The sequence below is a fragment of the Lepisosteus oculatus genome, chromosome 21 (assembly GCF_040954835.1).
Source record: "Lepisosteus oculatus isolate fLepOcu1 chromosome 21, fLepOcu1.hap2, whole genome shotgun sequence".
Taxonomy (NCBI): domain Eukaryota; kingdom Metazoa; phylum Chordata; class Actinopteri; order Semionotiformes; family Lepisosteidae; genus Lepisosteus; species Lepisosteus oculatus.
The window spans coordinates 12,638,759-12,657,428 of NC_090716.1; the positions used below are offsets into that span (position 1 = coordinate 12,638,759).

Here is an 18,670-nt window from a genome sequence, read left to right on the forward strand (position 1 = left end):
CTAAAACTTTAGTAGCAGAAACATTGCAGTTTTCTGGTATGTGGATGGCACTGGCATGACAGCTATGCTTTCAGCTGCCTGAGTTGGGGAAAGACTTCAGGGTCCAAACATTCAAGGATCTGTCAGTCAGCTGTGGCAGAAGGAATATCATTTCCATTTCCAGCAGCAAGTGGGACCTGTGGGGGCAGTTCTGAAGTGTGAGTCATGAGACTCAAGGAGCTTGGAAAAAAACACAAGAGAGCTGAGAAGCTAAAAGCTGAACCCATTAAAATCACCTATTTCAGGACTGTTAAATCTGTTCCTCCTTAAAAACAATACAGCTTGCCTGCCCTTGAAGAAACAAAGCCTGACTGTCAGATGTTCGTTATTATTTTTTTTCTGGGATAATAAATAATGGTTTGGCAGGGAGACACAAATTAATTGACAGACTGCAACTGCTATGTAAACAAAATTATCTCTGCAGAAGAGATGGAACAGTTTTATTTAAGGCTCTAATGCACAAAAATGAATGGGTGCTATACCCAGTTCAGCAGAAAAACGTTTCTTAATTGTACAAGAATATTCTGTTGAAGGGTATTTTTCCTGGGTTAATACAGATCTGTTTTTCACTATTTTGACAGTCAAGAAAAGGGAGAAATGCACAATAAGATTTCTGGTTTGTTTCTTATTTTAGTGTTTATTGAGCATTTTAAGACTTAATAAGCTGCATATTAGACATAACCATATTAAGATGATAATCACCAAATAATAATAATCACACTAGCAGGTGCCTCTTTTTTTTAATTTGATCTTGTATAATACATGAATTAAACCCATCCCAGTATACACCCTTCAAGGAGAAGGTGAACAAGCTAGCAACCATTTGGCATTATAGCTGCTCAAAAAAGGCTAATTTGTGAACTACTTCTGTCCTACTTCACCAATAAAAGGGGGTTGAAAAAGTCATTTGCAGTTTAAGGAATCAAAAGACAGTGGAATTATATGATTGACATTTATAAATGTTTACTTTGAGGTACGGCCTACTGTCGCAGGAGTGTAGAGTGCCAGACACGAAGTCAAAGCGTTTCACCAGTGCTAAATGAAAATCCTCTTTAAATATTTTTCCTAGGGGACCCCAAGAAAGTAAAACGCTGAGTCGAGTGTGGCTGCAGTAAGTGAATCTGACTCAAGGGACTGGTGCTAATTTCCTCAGACCATCTTCCCCTCCACAGGGCCATATTTGTGCAAGGCTTGGAGTGAGCAGGCGATTGCCAGGAACAGGGGAGAGATACACAGGCTGGAAGAGTGAAGACCTGCCGCACATCTCTGCATCAAACTCTCCGTGCAAGCCTGTCTCTCCAGGACTAGGTAACAAAAACCATATCTGCGTTATCCAGCTGTTACAACCCGGTAAAGAGCAATGTTTAGGGAGGGAAGATAAGTTTTTATATGCTTATCGAATGAAAAGCGTTGCTTTTAAATGATATTGTGTACTGTGTATTTAATATCAGTTAGAAAATGATTGCAAACCCAAGAAGCAGTTAAAGATGTCAATCAGGCATGTGTGACATCTTTTCCCTCTTGTATTCATGCAGAATTCACCACTGAGTGTTACGTTTAAAGATGGGTGTGCCCTGATTCGCAGCTGATCATCAAATGTAATTCATTATGCGGCATTCAGGAAGGGAGAAAAGGGAAACTGTGCAACTTTTAATGCAACTTTCTTTTTTTATTTGCAGGCTGAAGACTGGACAGCTACAGTGTAAAGGTTAGCACCTACTTCTAACCAGAGCCGTGTGAAAGGAATCTGTCTGGATTGAAGGTAACCTTTTCAACAGGCTATTTGTTTAAATACAGCTCTTTGAATTTTCCGCCATCTTTATCCCAGGGCATTGTCTGTAATTATGATTTTGTGGTCTGTCTCTACATACAGTGGAAGAAAAGTGAAGGACTTTGGGAAGCAGAACCTGGTTTTTGATTGTGTTGAACACTCCTTCAGTGGTGTTATTGTGTAGTTTGCCTACTGAGATTTTTAAGCCTCTAGCGTCACCATGGCTACCAAGATCCTCCATTCTTCTGGGGGAATGATGCGTTCCGAAATCCAGATGAGTTCCTCCTCCAGCACCACCACCACCACCACCAAGCTCCGAAAGGTGTCCCAAACATCGAAGGTTGTGGAGGGTAAGGACAGAGGCTGGGCATCTTGTCTCGAATTACTGAATTATGCAGACATTTTGCTGTTGCTCAAAAAGTAGGGATGTTCGAAGCACTGTACTGGGTAGCATGGAGGTGCAGTAGCTGGCATTGCACCGAAGCCCCGGGCTCAATTCCCGGCCTGGGGTGCTATCTGTGTGGAGTGTGAATGCTCTCCCATCCAGTGTCGATGTGGGTCTCCTTCTTGTGCTTTAGTTTCCTCCCACAGTCCAAAGATATACTGGTGTATTAATTGGCTTCTGGAAAAATGACCCTAAGTGTGAATATGTTGATTTCTGTATGTCTTCTCTGTGATAGACACACAGACACGAACACATGGAGGCCCATCCTCCCATGAGCCCCTTTGAGTCCCACTACAGGCTCTGAATTGGAAAAAGCAGCTAGATCATTGATGGATAGATACAGTAGATGGATGATCACTGTACTGTCTTACATTATAATACAATATACATTACTGGTACTGGCCAGATAAACCTGTTAGGATTGCAGGAAAATAAGTATTTTTTATCTAAATTTGGTTAGAATAAACTTCTCTTTAAATTTTTCAAATTTTACAAATACAATAAAAATGTCTTGTTACAGAAATATTTGTATTTATTTAAAGTTGACAAGCCTATTTTTTTGTCCATAATGCAGGCAATATATCAAAATGGCAATATCAACATTTTTATACCAGGTCCTTTGGCATATTTCAGGTGTCTCTGAAGACTCGGTGTTGTACATTTAGTGTTTACAAATGCTGGTCCACGAGCTATCCATAGATGGGAAGTGGGAAGATGATAATTACAAGATTAAATAAATGTTCTTAATTTGTTGCTGTGTCTATTGTGTTGTTCAGAACAATCGATACAGCGCAAGACATCGGCCACAGTGGAGTCCTTCAGCCTGGTTCAGAAGTCCTTTGAGATACCTGCAGGAGAGAGTATTCCAGGATTTGAAGAGAAACCACATGCCATCACTGCTCAGGAAGGTGTGGAGATAACATCCAAATCCCTTTGCACTGTGCATACTGTATACAGACCACCTACTTTTATGGGATTTTTGGACTCAGAAGCTTTAAGCAAACAGGGATTTAAGAAATTAAATAATAAAAAAGACAAGAGACTTCTAACTGCACACTTCTGCACATGTTTTATAACTGTCTTGCTTCGATATAGTTTATACCATGGTTCTTTAGCTGAAATAATATGAGACTGATTCTATAGAATAAACTTACTGTACCTCCTCTGGACTTCAGAAGAATTTCTAAAGTAGGCCCATTAGTTCATTATATGGCTCACAAATTAAATACAGCATTTTACTGTACGGTGAACACTAAACACTTCAAAAACCCATTGGTGAAAGTGCAGAGGAGAAGTAGACCAGAGAAGACAGTCAGGAATATCGATATAATATATAGGAATATTTCCTATCCTCCAGCTCTTTTCTGTTTCTTCCAGGGGCCAAGATTGCTTTTAAAGCCAAGGTGACTGGGAACCCCAAGCCCACTGTGACTTGGAAGAGAGATAGTGGGAAGCCCTTAAGAGAAGGGGTTGAGACCTTCTTCGACACCATCGCTAAGGAGTACGTGCTGAAGGTACTGTGTCACCTCTGTGGCTTCCTCACAAAAGTAGCAGAAAGAAGAGGGAGGGTAACACCCTTGAACAACATTATTAATCTCCACAAACACTCTCGTACTGTTAGTATCTTATTACACATTCCCAATTAATTCTATCAACCAGTGTAATCCAACAGTGCCAACAGTATATTTAGCAGCAATGGTACTCTTCAGTCAATTTCGCATTTGAGCTACAAAATACTGCATTTGAGTTTACAGTCTCAACTGAAAGACTCTTACAGGCATTAATTAGTGGTCAACTGAGATGCCCATCAGTTGTCAGAGTTGACAGGAAATTATGCACCTTAAGGAGGCAGAAAGTTGACACCATTACGTTTAACATCTCAGAAAACAGACAGCACTGCCTCCCACTCTGCCTGGGAAACCTTTAATCAGCTTAAAAGACTATTATTTAACAATTAAGTTAACTAGTGGGTGCTAACATATGTATCTCTGTGAGCCATCTGTTTCATGGAGCAGTGGCGCTTGCTTACCTCTTGCGTCTCGATCCCCTGCTGCCACCTCCTGCTCAGAGAGGGAACTACAACCTTCCTGAGGCAACTACAACTTTACCTCCCGTTCCCACAGCCTCCCTACGGGGAGGGGAGGGCATTGCTGGCATCGAGGGAAAAATAATGTGCATCTCGTGATTACGAGAGTTTATCTCACAATTACGAGAAAGTTCATCATCTCGTAATTACGAAATAGTAAATGATCGCGTCCTTAATAACTCACGTGATATCACAATTGTCATAAAATACCTGTAATAGCACTACAGTAGTTGACTTTAAGTTTTAAGCAGTGGATCGAATGCACGGTATCGTCTTTCTTGTTGAAGGATACGTCTGTGTGCCCTCGTGCTTATAATGATTATGTTCAAATGAGCAAAAAATATATAACATTTCATTATAACTTAATCATAGCCGAAAGCACGTCCGTGTACCTTCTGCATCGTAGGACACTGTTATGAACACTAAACCTAGTCTAAACCCAGCTGAGCTCTTGGTAGTTTGTAGGTGCTGTCATTGCACAATGTAATAGGTCTGTACTGATCATTTTGATCTCGTAATTACATGATAATGTACTATCTCGTAATAAGAGATACTCTTATTATATCGTAATTACAAGATAATGTACAATAGTGACTCGAAATAGATAATTTCCATAATAGAAGATTCACATGAAATATTTTCAGCAATGCTCTTCCGTGCAAAACAGCAAGAGGGGGGAGAAATATTACAAAATGCAGGAAAACCTTAAATGTATTGATGAGATCGGATCAATAGCTGTCAGAGGAATTAGGTCACGGGCTCGACCAGTGTTAATCTTTTAACAAGATTCCAGAATGCCGAGTCTCATTACTGCACAGCTAGAACACTCCTTTCTACTACACTGCTGATAATAAAACTAAATTTTAATCCTTTATTAAAACTTTATGACCCAAGATCTCCAGCCTACAGGCCGTCCAAAAGCAGTAACAACACCACGCACACAGACTTCCCTTCACTCACGAACTCACGCTGGGGGAAGACATAGTACCTTGTTATTAATATTGATGATTACACTCAAGGAGATACTGAACACAAGGGTATAATAGGGTAGCCGATAAAGACATACATGACATACATTGAGCAGCTGACAGCAATATAACAAATGCAATAAATAATTTTGTTTTCTTAGTCAAGTTCATGTGCCCAGTTGGAACCGCAGTCTTTCAGTAATGTGCTCTGGTGTCCACTAGATGGACCTCCGTTGCTCGTGTGCGATGTGCTCTCCTCAATGTCGTGCTGTTGGTGCAGGCCACGTTCACCACAGGAGTTAAAACGGCTAAATCTGTGGAAAACTCTGTGCTTCTTCCAGAATGGCTGCCTCTCTTTGCATAGCCACAAACAAAAAGCAAATTATATATTTCTCTAACTGAGAAAGACACTGATATATAGATTATATATATTTCATAGGCATAACAAACTTTAGCAGAGAGAAATCTGCAGAAACACAGCAGTTGAAAATGAATACCTTATTTATGAATAATACACTTAAGATACACTTACTAAAGGTCCCACTTTACTCCTCATTCAGTTAAATATAACATTTGGTTCTAAGAAAATTTGACTGACTGAATTAGTTGTTAAATATATAGGAGAAATAATGTCTTAATTGATAGTAGTTTCAGTTCAGTTCAACTGTCCATGCAATTTGTCTCTTCTCTTCACAGATTAGGAATCTTGCCATGGAAGATGCAGATAACTACAAGTGTGTTGTCTCCAATGATCATGGTGATGCAATCTACACAATGTCACTCATTGTTACTGAAAGTACGTTCCCATAATGAACATTTTTTTGTTTTCAAGGCCAGAGTGAGAAATTCATTCAGCCATGCAAGTCAGACATCTAATCTAATTATGAGGGAGAAGCTCAGTATGGTTCTGCCTCACGGACTGGGAGTTGTGCACATCGCAGGAGTAAGTCAGCGGTGTCGAACACAGTGAAAACTTTAAATCTAATTAATTTAAATTACAATCTGCGGAAGGCAAAGATGCCTTGTCTTCTGTGCTGCCTGGCTTCTATAACAAGGCAGTCAATGAACGAGACAGGTTCAGCCTTGTGTAATCAATAACTACTTCAAAAACTTTCTAAAGTATTTCAATACATACTTTTTTTACTTGTTGAGAAAAACCCTGCCTAGGAACAGATTTGGCAGTTTTGATTTTTAGCCCTTCAGCTGTGAAAATAACACCCTGGTTGATTCTGGTAACAACATCCTGGTACTGTATTTTCCAGTGTGTCTTTACCTATCCTCCATTCAGTCAGGTGAAATTTACTGTAAATGAATCTCTTGCATGGGAACAAAATGAAACTTTTGCTATGTTGAACACCAGTAGTGTAGCTTTTGTTTTACCTTACTTATATTTAATATTTACCTTACATACGTCAAATTTGTTTTTATTAAAATATATATTTATTGATATATTTACCTGCTTATCTTGCAGATCCACAGGTGGACTTCAAGAAGATGCTTAAAAAGCGGTATGTGTTCTATTCTTGTGCTGTGTAACATGTGCTCAACAGTAGCTGCTCAGTCATGATTTGTCTTTGAGACAGGAAGCAGCTCTTATGAAAAGGAAGAACAGGGATGAAGCATTTGCAAAGAAGGGGGTTTGGCAGATTGTCTGGTTTTTGTGAACTGGATACATGGAGGTGTCTGAGACGTGTGGTCCATCGTCCCACTAGACAGGCCTCTAGCCTTTACACGGACTCCTCTGCTGATGTAGCAGGACTCATATTCCTTCCCTGCAGGGGTGCCCCTGCTCCCAAGAAGGAGGAGAAGCGCCACATCACCGAGGAAGAGATGCTGAAGATCCTCTCCGGAGCGGAAAAAAAAGACTACGAGAGGATCTGTGCTGAGCACGGTTTCACTGACTTCAGAGGAATACTCAAGAAACTCAAAGAAATGAAGAAGAAAGTGGACGTGGAGGTACTAGCATGACTGTAGCCAGGCCAGCACCCTCTGACATCTGAGGTTAAACTTACAGTATCACTACAGAGCAGGGGATCTCCAAGTGCAGCCCTTGTAGCCCAATCTATTGGGCCAGCAATTCATAGTACTGGACCAGTTAGTTCTGAATACAATAACTGTAAACCTTTCTGCGCTAAATTCATACAATGGAGGTTAAGAACCATTGTGATAAATGGTTGCAAATTGCATATACAGTAAAAAGGCTAAACAGAGACAAAATATAGAAATTATCAGGTATCTCTGGGTGATAGGGTGATCCAAAATGAAATTGGGAGGTCTATTCAACCTATTATTAAACATGATGAAGCCTGACGTTTTACCTCAATAGGACTGAGGTTTTTACCTCAATAAGACTCTTGAAACCATCATTGTCATTTAAACTTTTATTACTTTGTTTTTTAATTTTTATTTTAATTTTTAACAGCATTATTCTAGTTAAGGGCTCTTTAGTATTACAGATTCTATAGTAAACACATCAGCCACAGATTAACATACGGTAGACAGATTTCTGACTGTGCCACTAGAGGGACATGTTTTATAAATTTAGGCCCGAAACCAGTATAAGAAAGAAAGTGAAACAGCATTGACATTCAGCAATGAACCTAAATACGTTTTAATGTGTAACTTTGAAGATTGGGAGCATCACTCCATTGTTCCTTTCCCATTTCAAAATTGTCTCAATCTTTAAATTAATATTACAGCCACAGCTCTCAACTCAGTTCATTATTCCCGGACACCCTGAAGCAGGCCAGCTTTTAAAGTTGCCCCTAAACTCAGATGTTAAAGGGTCCCCATGGCTAGACGTAGAAAACACTGCCGTTAACATGTTAGGATAGGTCACCAGAGTAACACAACTGGGTTGAGCTCTTCCTTGTTGGCTACTGCAGATGGTGAAAGTGCTGAAACCTCTGGAAGACATAGAAGCTAAAGCAGACACCAACATCGTGTTTGACACCATCCTGGAGCTGAAGGACCCCAACCTCAAGATGATGTGGTTCAAGGTAAAATCTGTGATGAATAAAAATAACAATGAAGATATGTTTCCAGTTTTTCCTTTGGTGCAATCCATTTCTTCAACAGAGAGCAATGTGATAGCTGCCCTCCTGATATAAAGAAATGATACTTGTTTTGGTGTATATAGCAACAGTTGCTTAACCCATATTTTTTTGGTTCCTGGTCTGGGTGTGTTAGCATTTGTCCCTTCATTTGATTGACATGGTCTTCAGATTTAACTTTTAAACATTCTGGCCAGTCACACAAATAGAGTGGAGTGCACAAATATGGATGGAAGAAGTCATCACAACAATGATTGACAGTCTGGGAGAGTGAAAGACAGTGAACGAGTGAATGTTAATTAATATGGAATTCTGTGCTTTCCGGCTTTCAATATGGAAGCGTATAATATATGGCCATGGTGTATTATTAATTATTTTATTTCCTTTGCTCTACATCCTTGAATCCGTTTTGGGGCTTCTCCACTGTAGGGGGATGAGCCTCTGAGGACTCAATACTCTCTTGGCAAGTATGAGTTGAAGCAAATGGGAACCAAGTACCAGCTGTTTATCTCCAGTGTCACTCTGAAGGACAGTGGCACCTATAAGCTGGTAGTTGGAGACAAGACCCTTACTGCCAAGCTCAGTGTAATAGGTAAATCCAATTCGTACATCACAGCACATTGAGAGCAATTGTCATACAGTTGTCATAAATCTGTTCCCTTTTCTGTTTGCTCCCAGATGAGCCTCTAAAGTTCCTGACAGAACTGAAGCCCATCCGAGTGAATGAACGCCAGACAGCTGTGTTTGAGGTGCGACTCTCAAAGAAGAGCGACCTTCCTCTTGTGTGGAAGGTCAGGGGCAAGGAGGTGAAGAGGGATGAAAAGTTTGACGTATCTGTGTCTGCGGACGGCCTCACCTATACTCTCAAGATCAAGGATGTGCGCCCAAGTGACATTGGAGAATACAGCATGAGCATTGGAGATATGACAGCTTCCACACAGCTCTTTATTAACAGTATGTCCTGCCATGTGAATGACGCTGATGTGTTTTTCTTATTAAAATTATGTCAGAAGTAGCCATTTTATGTGTTTTGTGCTCCAAGTCTTGTCAATCAAATCAGTAAGACATTCCTCCTGATGATTTCAAATATGAAACATAAATGACTTCAGTAGAATTGGCTGCAGGCTTCTCCGTAACTCTTGAGCAGACATTTACGAAACCAACGTCAGGAAGTAAATACTGCAGCACAATCAGGCAATTGCTTACGTTTAAATCAGCTGTTTGTTACATGTGTTATTCTGGTTTGAAATGGACATTTAATCCCTAGGAATTCCTATCAAGTTCGTCAGCCACCTCAAAAATGTGAGGGTGAAGGAGAAGAGTAAGGCCAGGCTGGAGTGTGAGCTGAGCTCCAAGGACGTGTTTGTCAAGTGGCTGAAGGATGGCCGAGAGATAACCCACAATCCTCAGTATACCTTCATACGGGAGGGCAAAAGAGCAGAGCTGATAATTGATGACTGTGACCTGGCTGACAGCGGAGAGTACGCGATTGTGGCCACACAGGAGAACGATGCCCAGGAGTATGTGAGCTCTTCTAACCTGACAGTGGACGGTATGTTGCAGGATTCAGTACTTTAACATCTGATAGATTGGACTAAACACCTTGTTACCGTGGCCTCGTAAGGACACTAACTTGATTTTGAGAACACAGTTTACTTTGGGAAAGCCAATTAAACTCCCAGTCCTTCTTTTTGTCAATCATATCTTTAGAGGTTTATAAAAGACAGTAAAGAGCCTTACTATATTAACATGGGTACCCCCAAATACAGTGGAAGTTCTGGTGTTACTTCCAAATGTGTTATTTGATGAGTCTACAGAAGCTTAAGATGAGAAACACTTTTTGAAAGTGTAAACATTATTAAGTAGGGTCCAGTGATGGTATTTCTGTTTCCTGCCTGCACAGAGCGCTTTGCCACAGTGAAGAGTGGTATGTCAGATGTCCAGTGTCCCACTGGATCTCCAGCTGAGTTATGTGTAGTTTTGAATGATGAGAAGGTAGATGGAGTCTGGCTGAAAGACGGAAATCCGGTAAGATTCAGTCCCAACAAGGAGGCATCACCAGTCTACTTACTGACTCTGCTCAGGAGGTTGTTCAGGTGCATACTCAATGACACCAAGAAGCTGAGGAACTACAGTGTATCACAAGACTAGTCATTGGAAGCACTGGCACAGGACTTTAACAGTTGTAGGGTGCAGCGTAAAGCAGGTTTGACTAGCAGTTTCACTTTGTCTGAGGAGAGCCTGGGGTTGATGTTGATCTTCGTGCATGTTAAAAATGGCAGACCATTGACCTACTGACCTCAACTTACGATCCTGTTTTTTTTCAGGTAACAGACATGAGCGGGGTGCAGGTGGTGAAGCAGGGAGCTGTGCACAAGTTAATTTTTACCAATGTTGGAGATGCACATGAGGGCAAGTACACCTTCATGTCCAAAGGTGCAGAGAGTGAGGCAGTGCTTGCCATAGCAGGTGTGTTGCTTGTGCACTTGTGACTGTTCCACCCAACCCTTTCTGAACACGTTAATCCTGGACACTTCTATTGAAAATGAGTTTGACATTTTACCCATTGAATCATGTGGAAATGTTGCTCTTGCCTGTGAGATGGAACATTATTTTTAAATAGATATATCCATTGCACATTTTAGACGCCCTCTGATATTTATTTTTTTAAATGGCCCAATAGGAAATCTTCGTTGACACATCAGTTTTATATATTTGCTTTTTACTTGATAGTATGAGTCCACTAAAGACACGATCATCCCTAAACACCATCAAAATTTACTGAAATTAAGATTCAAGTTGTAGTTTTGTGAACACATGACTCAGTCCATATTAGCATTTTGAACAGTCAGTATTTTGGGAATCGTGACAGGAAGCCGGCAGGTCATTACTGGGTAAAATACCTTCACATTTGTTAATCAATTCATCAAAGCACACATAAAGACAACACAGTGAATGGTCATTGAAAATTGCAGTGTCCTTGTTATATCCTTCTTTCCATAGACCCTCCAGTAATTGACCCCACCATGCTGGAGGTTCTGGGCGCCCATCCAGTAACAGTGAAGGCTGGACAGACTGCCAACATAAAAATCCCCTTTAAGGGCAAGCCTGCGCCTAAGATCACCTGGTACAAGGATGGCATTGAGATGATGGACGATGAGCGCACAGTAGTGGAGAAGCACCCGGATTGCACAACGCTGATACTTCACAAGTGCGCGCGGGAGGACAGTGGCGCGATCACGCTGAAACTCAAGAGCGACTGTGGCACGGCCATCGCTAACCTGCACCTGAACGTCGTCGGTGAGTTTAGGATGCAGACCTATTCGCCTGAAGATAATAAATTTTCATTTGACCACCCAAAGCTTTATGAGGATTGCTGCCAATTCTATTTAAAATTAACCCTTATAAACTAATAGGAACCAAAATGAGCTGGCCTCAGGAGCCTTATCTTCAAGGCTTTCTTTTGTTCTTGTAACTCTCTTATTTCCCTTTGCGGCAGTTGCATTGAAAATCAGTGCACCCGGTAAAAATGCATTTTGTGTTTTTGTATTGTGACCTAAACTGTTGGCCTGTGGAACCCCCGATCACACTGGTAGCTAAAACTCTGTTAACTGCTGGTAATTTTGAAGTTAAGTGAGTTGGCTGCTGCTTTCATTAGCTCGGTGTGTCGCAGCAAGAAGAAGCTGTGCAGGACGTTGCAAGTACAGCAGCTGTTGAACGGCTTGCCCACTGCTTTGCAGATAAACCCAAGCCCCCACAGGGAAAGGTGGAGTTCCTGGAGCGGTCGGGGAAGTGCATCAAGATGAAGTGGAAGGCTCCACGTGACAACGGCGGAAAGCAGGTCACCAGCTTCATCATCGAAAGGAAGATTGTTGGCAAGAAGTCCTGGATAAAGATCGGAGAGGTGGACAGCAAGCTGACCTCCTTCAGCACAGACAAGGTGGAGGAGGGCCGCGCCTACCAGTTCCGCATCCGAGCTGTCAACTCGCAGGACATCAGTGATCCACTGGAGACAGAGGAGGTCTTCGCCGGAGAGCCCATCGGTGAGTCAGGGTGGAGCAGGGAAAGTAAAACTGTTCTATAAGCATGAATAGTTCAACATGCTACAGTAAAAGGACCTCAGCTAGTAATTTCCTTTTATTCAGAAAAAAGAGAAAAGGAACAATAGGAGGGACGGGGGAGAGGGGGAAGAAAGAAAAGGATGTGAGAAAAAAGGATTAGAAACAGGAGCTATTCTACAGCTGCTCTATATGACTATGTTACTCACGCCTGGCAGCTTCAATGGCTAAAAAATTCCCCATTTCCATTAACTTACTTGAATCTTAGGTCTTGATTTGGACTTTTTCAAACTTGGTCTTGTTATTCCAATACAAAAATACAATAAACAAATTGTACTTTTATTATAATAGTAATAAAAGTACAATGGATGAAGAAATACCTAACAAACATGTAAAATTACTAAAGGAGTTGCATGATAATTTTTAAAGGTTTTTTGTTATATATTGTTTTGTTATATAATGTATATATTCAGTTGTTTTAGATTGTCTGTGCAAAAACTGTATTTTTGTTATTGTAAACTCATCAGTCTCTGGGTTTACAGCCGCTGTACAGGCTGAGGTTTTAGCCGTGCACTCCTCTGTGCTCTCTCTCCCTCTGCAGAAGCCCCTGGAATGGCCTCCCAGCCACAGATTCTAGACGTGACGAAGGACGCGGTGACTGTGACCTGGAGCCCCCCGGCTCAAGATGGCGGCGCCCCGGTGCTGGGCTACATCATCGAGAGGAGGAAGAAGGGCAGCAGCATCTGGGTGCCAGTCAACAAGGAGCTTGTGCAAGGTCAGCGCAGCGTGAATCTGTCTCTTGTCCTGCACCTGGAGCGATCATATCTATCATATCTATCTATCATATCATTCCAGCTATCCTGGGTGAATTCTGTAAACAGTTTGCATTCGTTTTGAAGGAGATTCTAAACTGCGGTTTGCTTGTTCACCAGACACCAAGTACAAAGTGGATGGGCTGGTGGAAGATATGGAGTATGAGTTTCGTGTCACCACTGTTAACAGGGCAGGGCCAGGAACTCCCAGCACTGCCTCAAACTCTGTTAATGCAAAAGATCCCATCCGTAAGTATCACTGGTTAGTAAAACCCCAAAGACCTGCTTTGTCATCATAAAAAAAGTCAAAACATTCTAATGATCCTTCTCACACAAAATGTTTTTTCACCCCCATTTTCCTATTATTTATTTGAAGAAATAAGAAATTCCAAATTTCAATGATGAAAGGGAGAAAAAATAATAATATTCCCTACAGAGGTGGCAGGTTGCTTGCTTGTTTTCAACGGATTTTTCTTGTATCAGTTCACTTCCCCTATGCACTTCTTATGTTTTACCAGCTTGTTCAGGGGTTATTGGTATGAAAATATTTCGATGTTTAAGCAGAAACAACAACAACAATAGGTAATAAGGCATTGCCAATACAGAGCACATGCAATCTGTTCCCTGGATTGAACCATCATCCGAGGATCATCTCTGGAGGTCCCAAGCCAGGGAGGTGAACCTCAGATTGTTTAGGATGAAAGACTTCTCCTTGACATGGGAGGTCTCAACACTCCTGTCCATTCAGGGGTGTGACATCATCCCTACGGGTTCAGCTATACATTCACCATAAGCCAGGTGTTCACGTTTGAAACACAAATAACCAAAATATGCTGTGAGGAATAACTTTTTAGCTCACACACCAACAGTCTCCCTTTCTCCGTATAATCTCCTTTCATTAATGTTGATGTGAATTCAGTATGATGAGATAAGATCACTTTATTGGCCATATACAGTACAATATCTTGTATTAGGAATTTGTCATTTCACATACCCAACTTGCTCTCCATGAGACACACAGACAGGAAGAGAAGTCTGGGGTCAGAGCGCAGGAAGTCAGCCATTGTACAGCACCCCTGGAGCAGCTGGGGTTAAATAATTTTATTAGCCATTTACAATTTCTTGCGTTAGGAATTTGTCTTTTCGCATACCCCAGCATCCATGAGACACACAGGGCCTTGCTCAGGGGCCCAACAGAGTAGGATTCCTCTGCCAGCTGCAGGATATGAACCAGCAACCTTCCACCCACAGGTGCAGATCCATAGCCACAGAGCCACTGCCATCCTAATGTGTATAGTACTTATATCTTGGGTGTGTTTTAATTACTGTGGAAGAAAATGTATTTTTTCAATTGAACAGATTGCATACATAGTGGTCAGTAATCTGCTGCGTTTCTTTATATAACAGGGTGATGGACTTTAATAATACCAGTAAAAGTGTGGCAGGAAGCAAAACCATTTAAATCTGCAGGTTGACATATACGGTACATGACCAAAGGGCCAAGAAGAAGCTGATGAAAGTGTCTGCTTGTTAAGGTGCCCCTGGGCTGGTGAAAGACCTGCATGTGACAGACTCCTCCAACTCCTCCATTTCTCTGGGCTGGAACCCCCCAGAGATGGGCGACGAGCCCTCCGGCTACATCCTGGAGGTCCGTGCAGACGAAGCCAAGGAGTGGACCAAGTGCACCAAGATCCCCATCACTGGCACCAGCTACACAGTGGGCGGTCTGCAGGAACGCATGAAGTACTTCTTCCGCATTCGTGCAGTGAACGAGGGAGGCGTGGGGGAGCCTATCGAGCTGGACCAGGGGGTGCTAGCAATGCCCCCGCCGGGTGAGGAAAACTGCTTGCACACGTGACTGGAAAGAAAGTGAACTGGCACAAACACACACATAAGCCTTGTGCTTCTGACGGCACTGTGAGCACAACATTCACTACTAAAACTACTACACTACTACTAAGAGCCAAAGCACAGACATCGACACACATTTAGCTTGTTAGGTCACACCTGGTTAGACTTACAAAACACTCACTTGTACCCAGTACTAAGAACTGTACTTCTTGTGGTGCTGGGAAAAAGCCCATAAATCAAATCAACATGTAATCTATTGTTTTGATTCTAATGTTTCTTTCCCTTATTTCAATTCTCCCAGCCCCTCCCAAATTTGACATCCAAGCCAAGCTGAAAAACCAGATGGAGGTGCGAGCGGGGACTGCCCTGTGCATTCACGTCACCTTCAGTGTAAGTCTATGGTAAAATACTGTATGCCCAGCTGTCAGCCATAGGTCTTTATGTAGCATGTTCACGTGCACCTGAACCTGGGCCTTCGCCTTAGATCATCGCAGCTGGGGTGCACCTGAGCAGGGGTAGGCGAAACTGGGCCAATGCACATCTACCAGTAGCTACAGTATATGGAATTATTGCAGAGAAGTAGGCAGAGCTTTGACTGGGTCTGGTGAGACGTGCCAGCTCTACAGTGTGCCTCGTCCTGCAGGGCTCCCCGCCGCCCACTGTGACCTGGCTGAAGGACGGGATCCCCACTAAGGGCAGGGAGACCATCACCAAGGGCAACAAGCACTCCCAGTTCCTGATCACCTCCTCGCAGCGCGCCGACTCCGGCGTCTACCGCATCAACCTGCGCAACGACTTCGGGGAGGCCTCCTACGACATCAAGGTCCGCGTTGCAGGTAGCCCCCTAGCTGACGAGCGAAGACCACACAAACAGGAAGATGTCTAAGATCGGGTATCTGTGCATGCTCAAAGCAGCGTAAGGCTGTAGTAGCACTCTTTCAGGATCATTAATGATCAGCCACCTCCCACAAGCTTATCCATCTATTCCTCCACACCTACCAAACAGACCACTAGCCCACTTTTTCCACCCACCATCAATAATTGAATACTTGAATAATTGATACCCAGTAGGTCTATTTACTGAAATTAGAGGCCCTTTAGCAGCTTCTATTGACGCATTTTCTTGACACATTGCAGTCCCTTCTTTGGCCAGTCTGCCTCAGATGTTTTTCTGATGTAATTCATTAATTTCCCCAGCACTCTTGAAAATGTAAATAAACTATCTGTTGAGTTATAAACTGGTCAACTACAATCATTAATTTTCTGGTATGAAATAAAGGTGAAATGATAAGGAGCAATTAAATTACAACAGGCAATTGCAACAGCTATTGTCTATGTCAGCTGCTTTTTTGAATCTCAGATAGTATTCTTAGATCACAAATATTGGTTAGACTACTTTGAATCCACAGTTACGGAGAGTGAAATCAACATACTGTATTCAAAAGAAAAAATCTAGCTTGTTGGGGGTGCTGGATGTATGAATTGGTCAACATTTATTTCTGTTCATCTACTTAAGTCCTCTGTAAGAAGAAAAAAACAATACAGATGAAATCTGAGGCACCAGAACTGATCAAGTTTAAACATAACCTCTCAAATAGTAATGTGGAACAGTTATCAAACCTTTTCGCAGGAGGTCATCATATTTATGTTCAAGCAATAAAAAAAGTGGAAAACATGTACTGTAAGTTTCCAGCCTACAGCCCTCGATGGTGTCCCACGTTCTTCTACATTGGCTTCCCTAGATTTTCCTCGGCCCCCCAGCAACTTGAAGCTGGTGGAGGAGGTGCCCAACACAGTGACCCTCAAGTGGGACCACACCCCTGATGTGGCTGACGATGGCCAGGCGCACTATATCATCCTGAAGCGCGACGCAAGCACAGCCACCTGGTTCACCGCTGCTGACCGCGTCTTCAGCAACAAGTACACTGTCACTGGCCTTCTTCCTGGCCGCAAGTACTTCTTCCGGGTCATTGCCCGCAATGATATTGGGGACAGTGACCCCCTGGACTCCAAGGAGCCCTTCACCATAGCCAAGGAGAAAGGTGGGCAGTTGTACAGTAGAATATTATGAGTTGTAATAAGTAATTTGGTGGATTTGTGTGTTACGTTTGCAGTAACAGAACATATATGTCACAGTAAACCTTGTTTTCAAACTACGTTCTGACTGGTACAGCTGTAGGAGTAGTTTTACTTGCAGTAATTCTGGCTGCGAAATGCAGAGATTACACATATGTACTACACATATTAATACTGTAATGCCCCACCATGGCTCGTTTAAAAAAACAATAATGACAGCAAGTTTTGTTTTGACTGTATTACTCCAATCCGCAAACCAGAATTATTCAAACAGTTTGTGAAATAAGGCACAATATAATATCCCGTTATTCCTCGGTTGTGACCCACAGAGCACCTGAAGCTGCGAATGAAAGAGTACACGCTGAAAGATCTGTCCCAGAAGCCGGAGTTCATCGTGCCACTGAAGGACCACGCGGTGCGCCGTGGCAAAGACTGCACCATGAGCTGCGCCTTCTTGGCCATCCCCCAGCCCCAGGTCTCCTGGTTCAAGGGCGATGCCAAGATCTCCGAGAACCCCAAGTTCTGGCAGACCACTGCCAACGGAGTCTGCACGCTCACCATCCCCGCCTGCGATCAAAAGGACAGTGGAGAATACACCCTGGTGGTGGAGAACACTCTGGGTCAGGCCAAGTGCAAGTGCAACCTGGTTGTCTTTGGTAATTAGTGACTCGAATACCCGTCGCACACACAAAATGACATTGCAGAGGGGCTTCCAGATCTCCAGGTATTTTTAGTCAGTTAATGACAAAGCCCTGACTCTACACAGGGCTGAACCCATATGTTTTTCCTTATCCTAAGCTCAATCAAACTTCAAAGATCAATCAGAATCGCGCTCACCAATAGAAATGTTTTTTTGCAGTATCGTCTCGGTTCCAAGTCTAATTGATGTTCTCGTTCTTAACAGATAAGGATGACAAGAGCTTTCTGGAGAGCCTGACAGAGCGCACTGGCAGAGGAAAGCACATCATGTGAAGAGTTGAATGGCCGGAGGGCAAGGTGTAGCAGTCTCTCTTACAGCACTGACCCTCTTGACTGGTTATCTTCAAAATAAATACTGGATATTGGTACGTTTAAAAAGCCAGAGTTGATGTCATTCTGTAGTGCTAACTCACTACATTTGGGATTGTTCTGTGTTTGACACTGCATAAACAGCTTGAGCTCTGCTGCTAGGTAGTAACTGTGTTTATGTTTTTTTTTAAAAAGGTAAAGCAAACATCCAAAATAATATATAGTGCATGGTTTCTGTACTGACATTTTTGACCAAAGTACATTTGCACTAAAATATGACATGTCTGTTTATTGCACAATTTAATCAGTCAGGCAGTATTTTGAGACATCACACTTTAAGCTGGGAAGATATTGAACACATACATTTTACAGTCAAGAAGAAGAAGACCAAAAAAAGATTCTTATAAAATTGCAACAGTCATATCTGGAAGTGAAGCTTAACAAAATGGCACCTTCACAGTAAATTTGTTAAATATATTCAAGAATGAAATGTATTTCTAACA

The 18,670-nt window shown here is 42.2% G+C and overlaps 1 protein-coding gene across 1 annotated transcript; it reads left to right on the forward strand.

The window, feature by feature from the left end:
- The first annotated feature begins 1,235 nt into the window (after positions 1-1,235).
- On the forward strand, positions 1,236-18,236 carry LOC102689644 (immunoglobulin superfamily member 22). The gene is made up of 24 exons (XM_069181789.1): positions 1,236-1,347; positions 1,719-1,801; positions 1,913-2,160; positions 3,032-3,163; positions 3,633-3,769; positions 6,006-6,105; positions 6,781-6,817; positions 7,088-7,265; positions 8,195-8,308; positions 8,792-8,954; positions 9,041-9,316; positions 9,630-9,914; positions 10,266-10,390; positions 10,690-10,831; positions 11,366-11,662; positions 12,103-12,405; positions 13,022-13,195; positions 13,353-13,481; positions 14,768-15,064; positions 15,385-15,473; positions 15,727-15,919; positions 16,826-17,125; positions 17,489-17,815; positions 18,064-18,236. The coding sequence occupies exons 3-24, from the start codon at positions 2,031-2,033 to the stop codon at positions 18,129-18,131; spliced, it is 3,996 nt and encodes a 1,331-aa protein (XP_069037890.1). The 5' UTR covers positions 1,236-1,347; positions 1,719-1,801; positions 1,913-2,030; the 3' UTR covers positions 18,132-18,236.
- The last annotated feature ends 434 nt before the right edge of the window (positions 18,237-18,670 follow it).

Coding starts and splice junctions, on each gene's coding strand:
- LOC102689644 (XM_069181789.1), top strand. CDS start 2,031: ATGGCTACCAAGATCCTCCATTCTTCTGGGGGAATGATGCGTTCCGAA. Junction 9,317..9,629: donor CACACAGCTCTTTATTAACA/GTATGTCCTGCC, acceptor TTTAATCCCTAG/GAATTCCTATCAAGTTCGTC. Junction 9,915..10,265: donor TTCTAACCTGACAGTGGACG/GTATGTTGCAGG, acceptor CTGCCTGCACAG/AGCGCTTTGCCACAGTGAAG.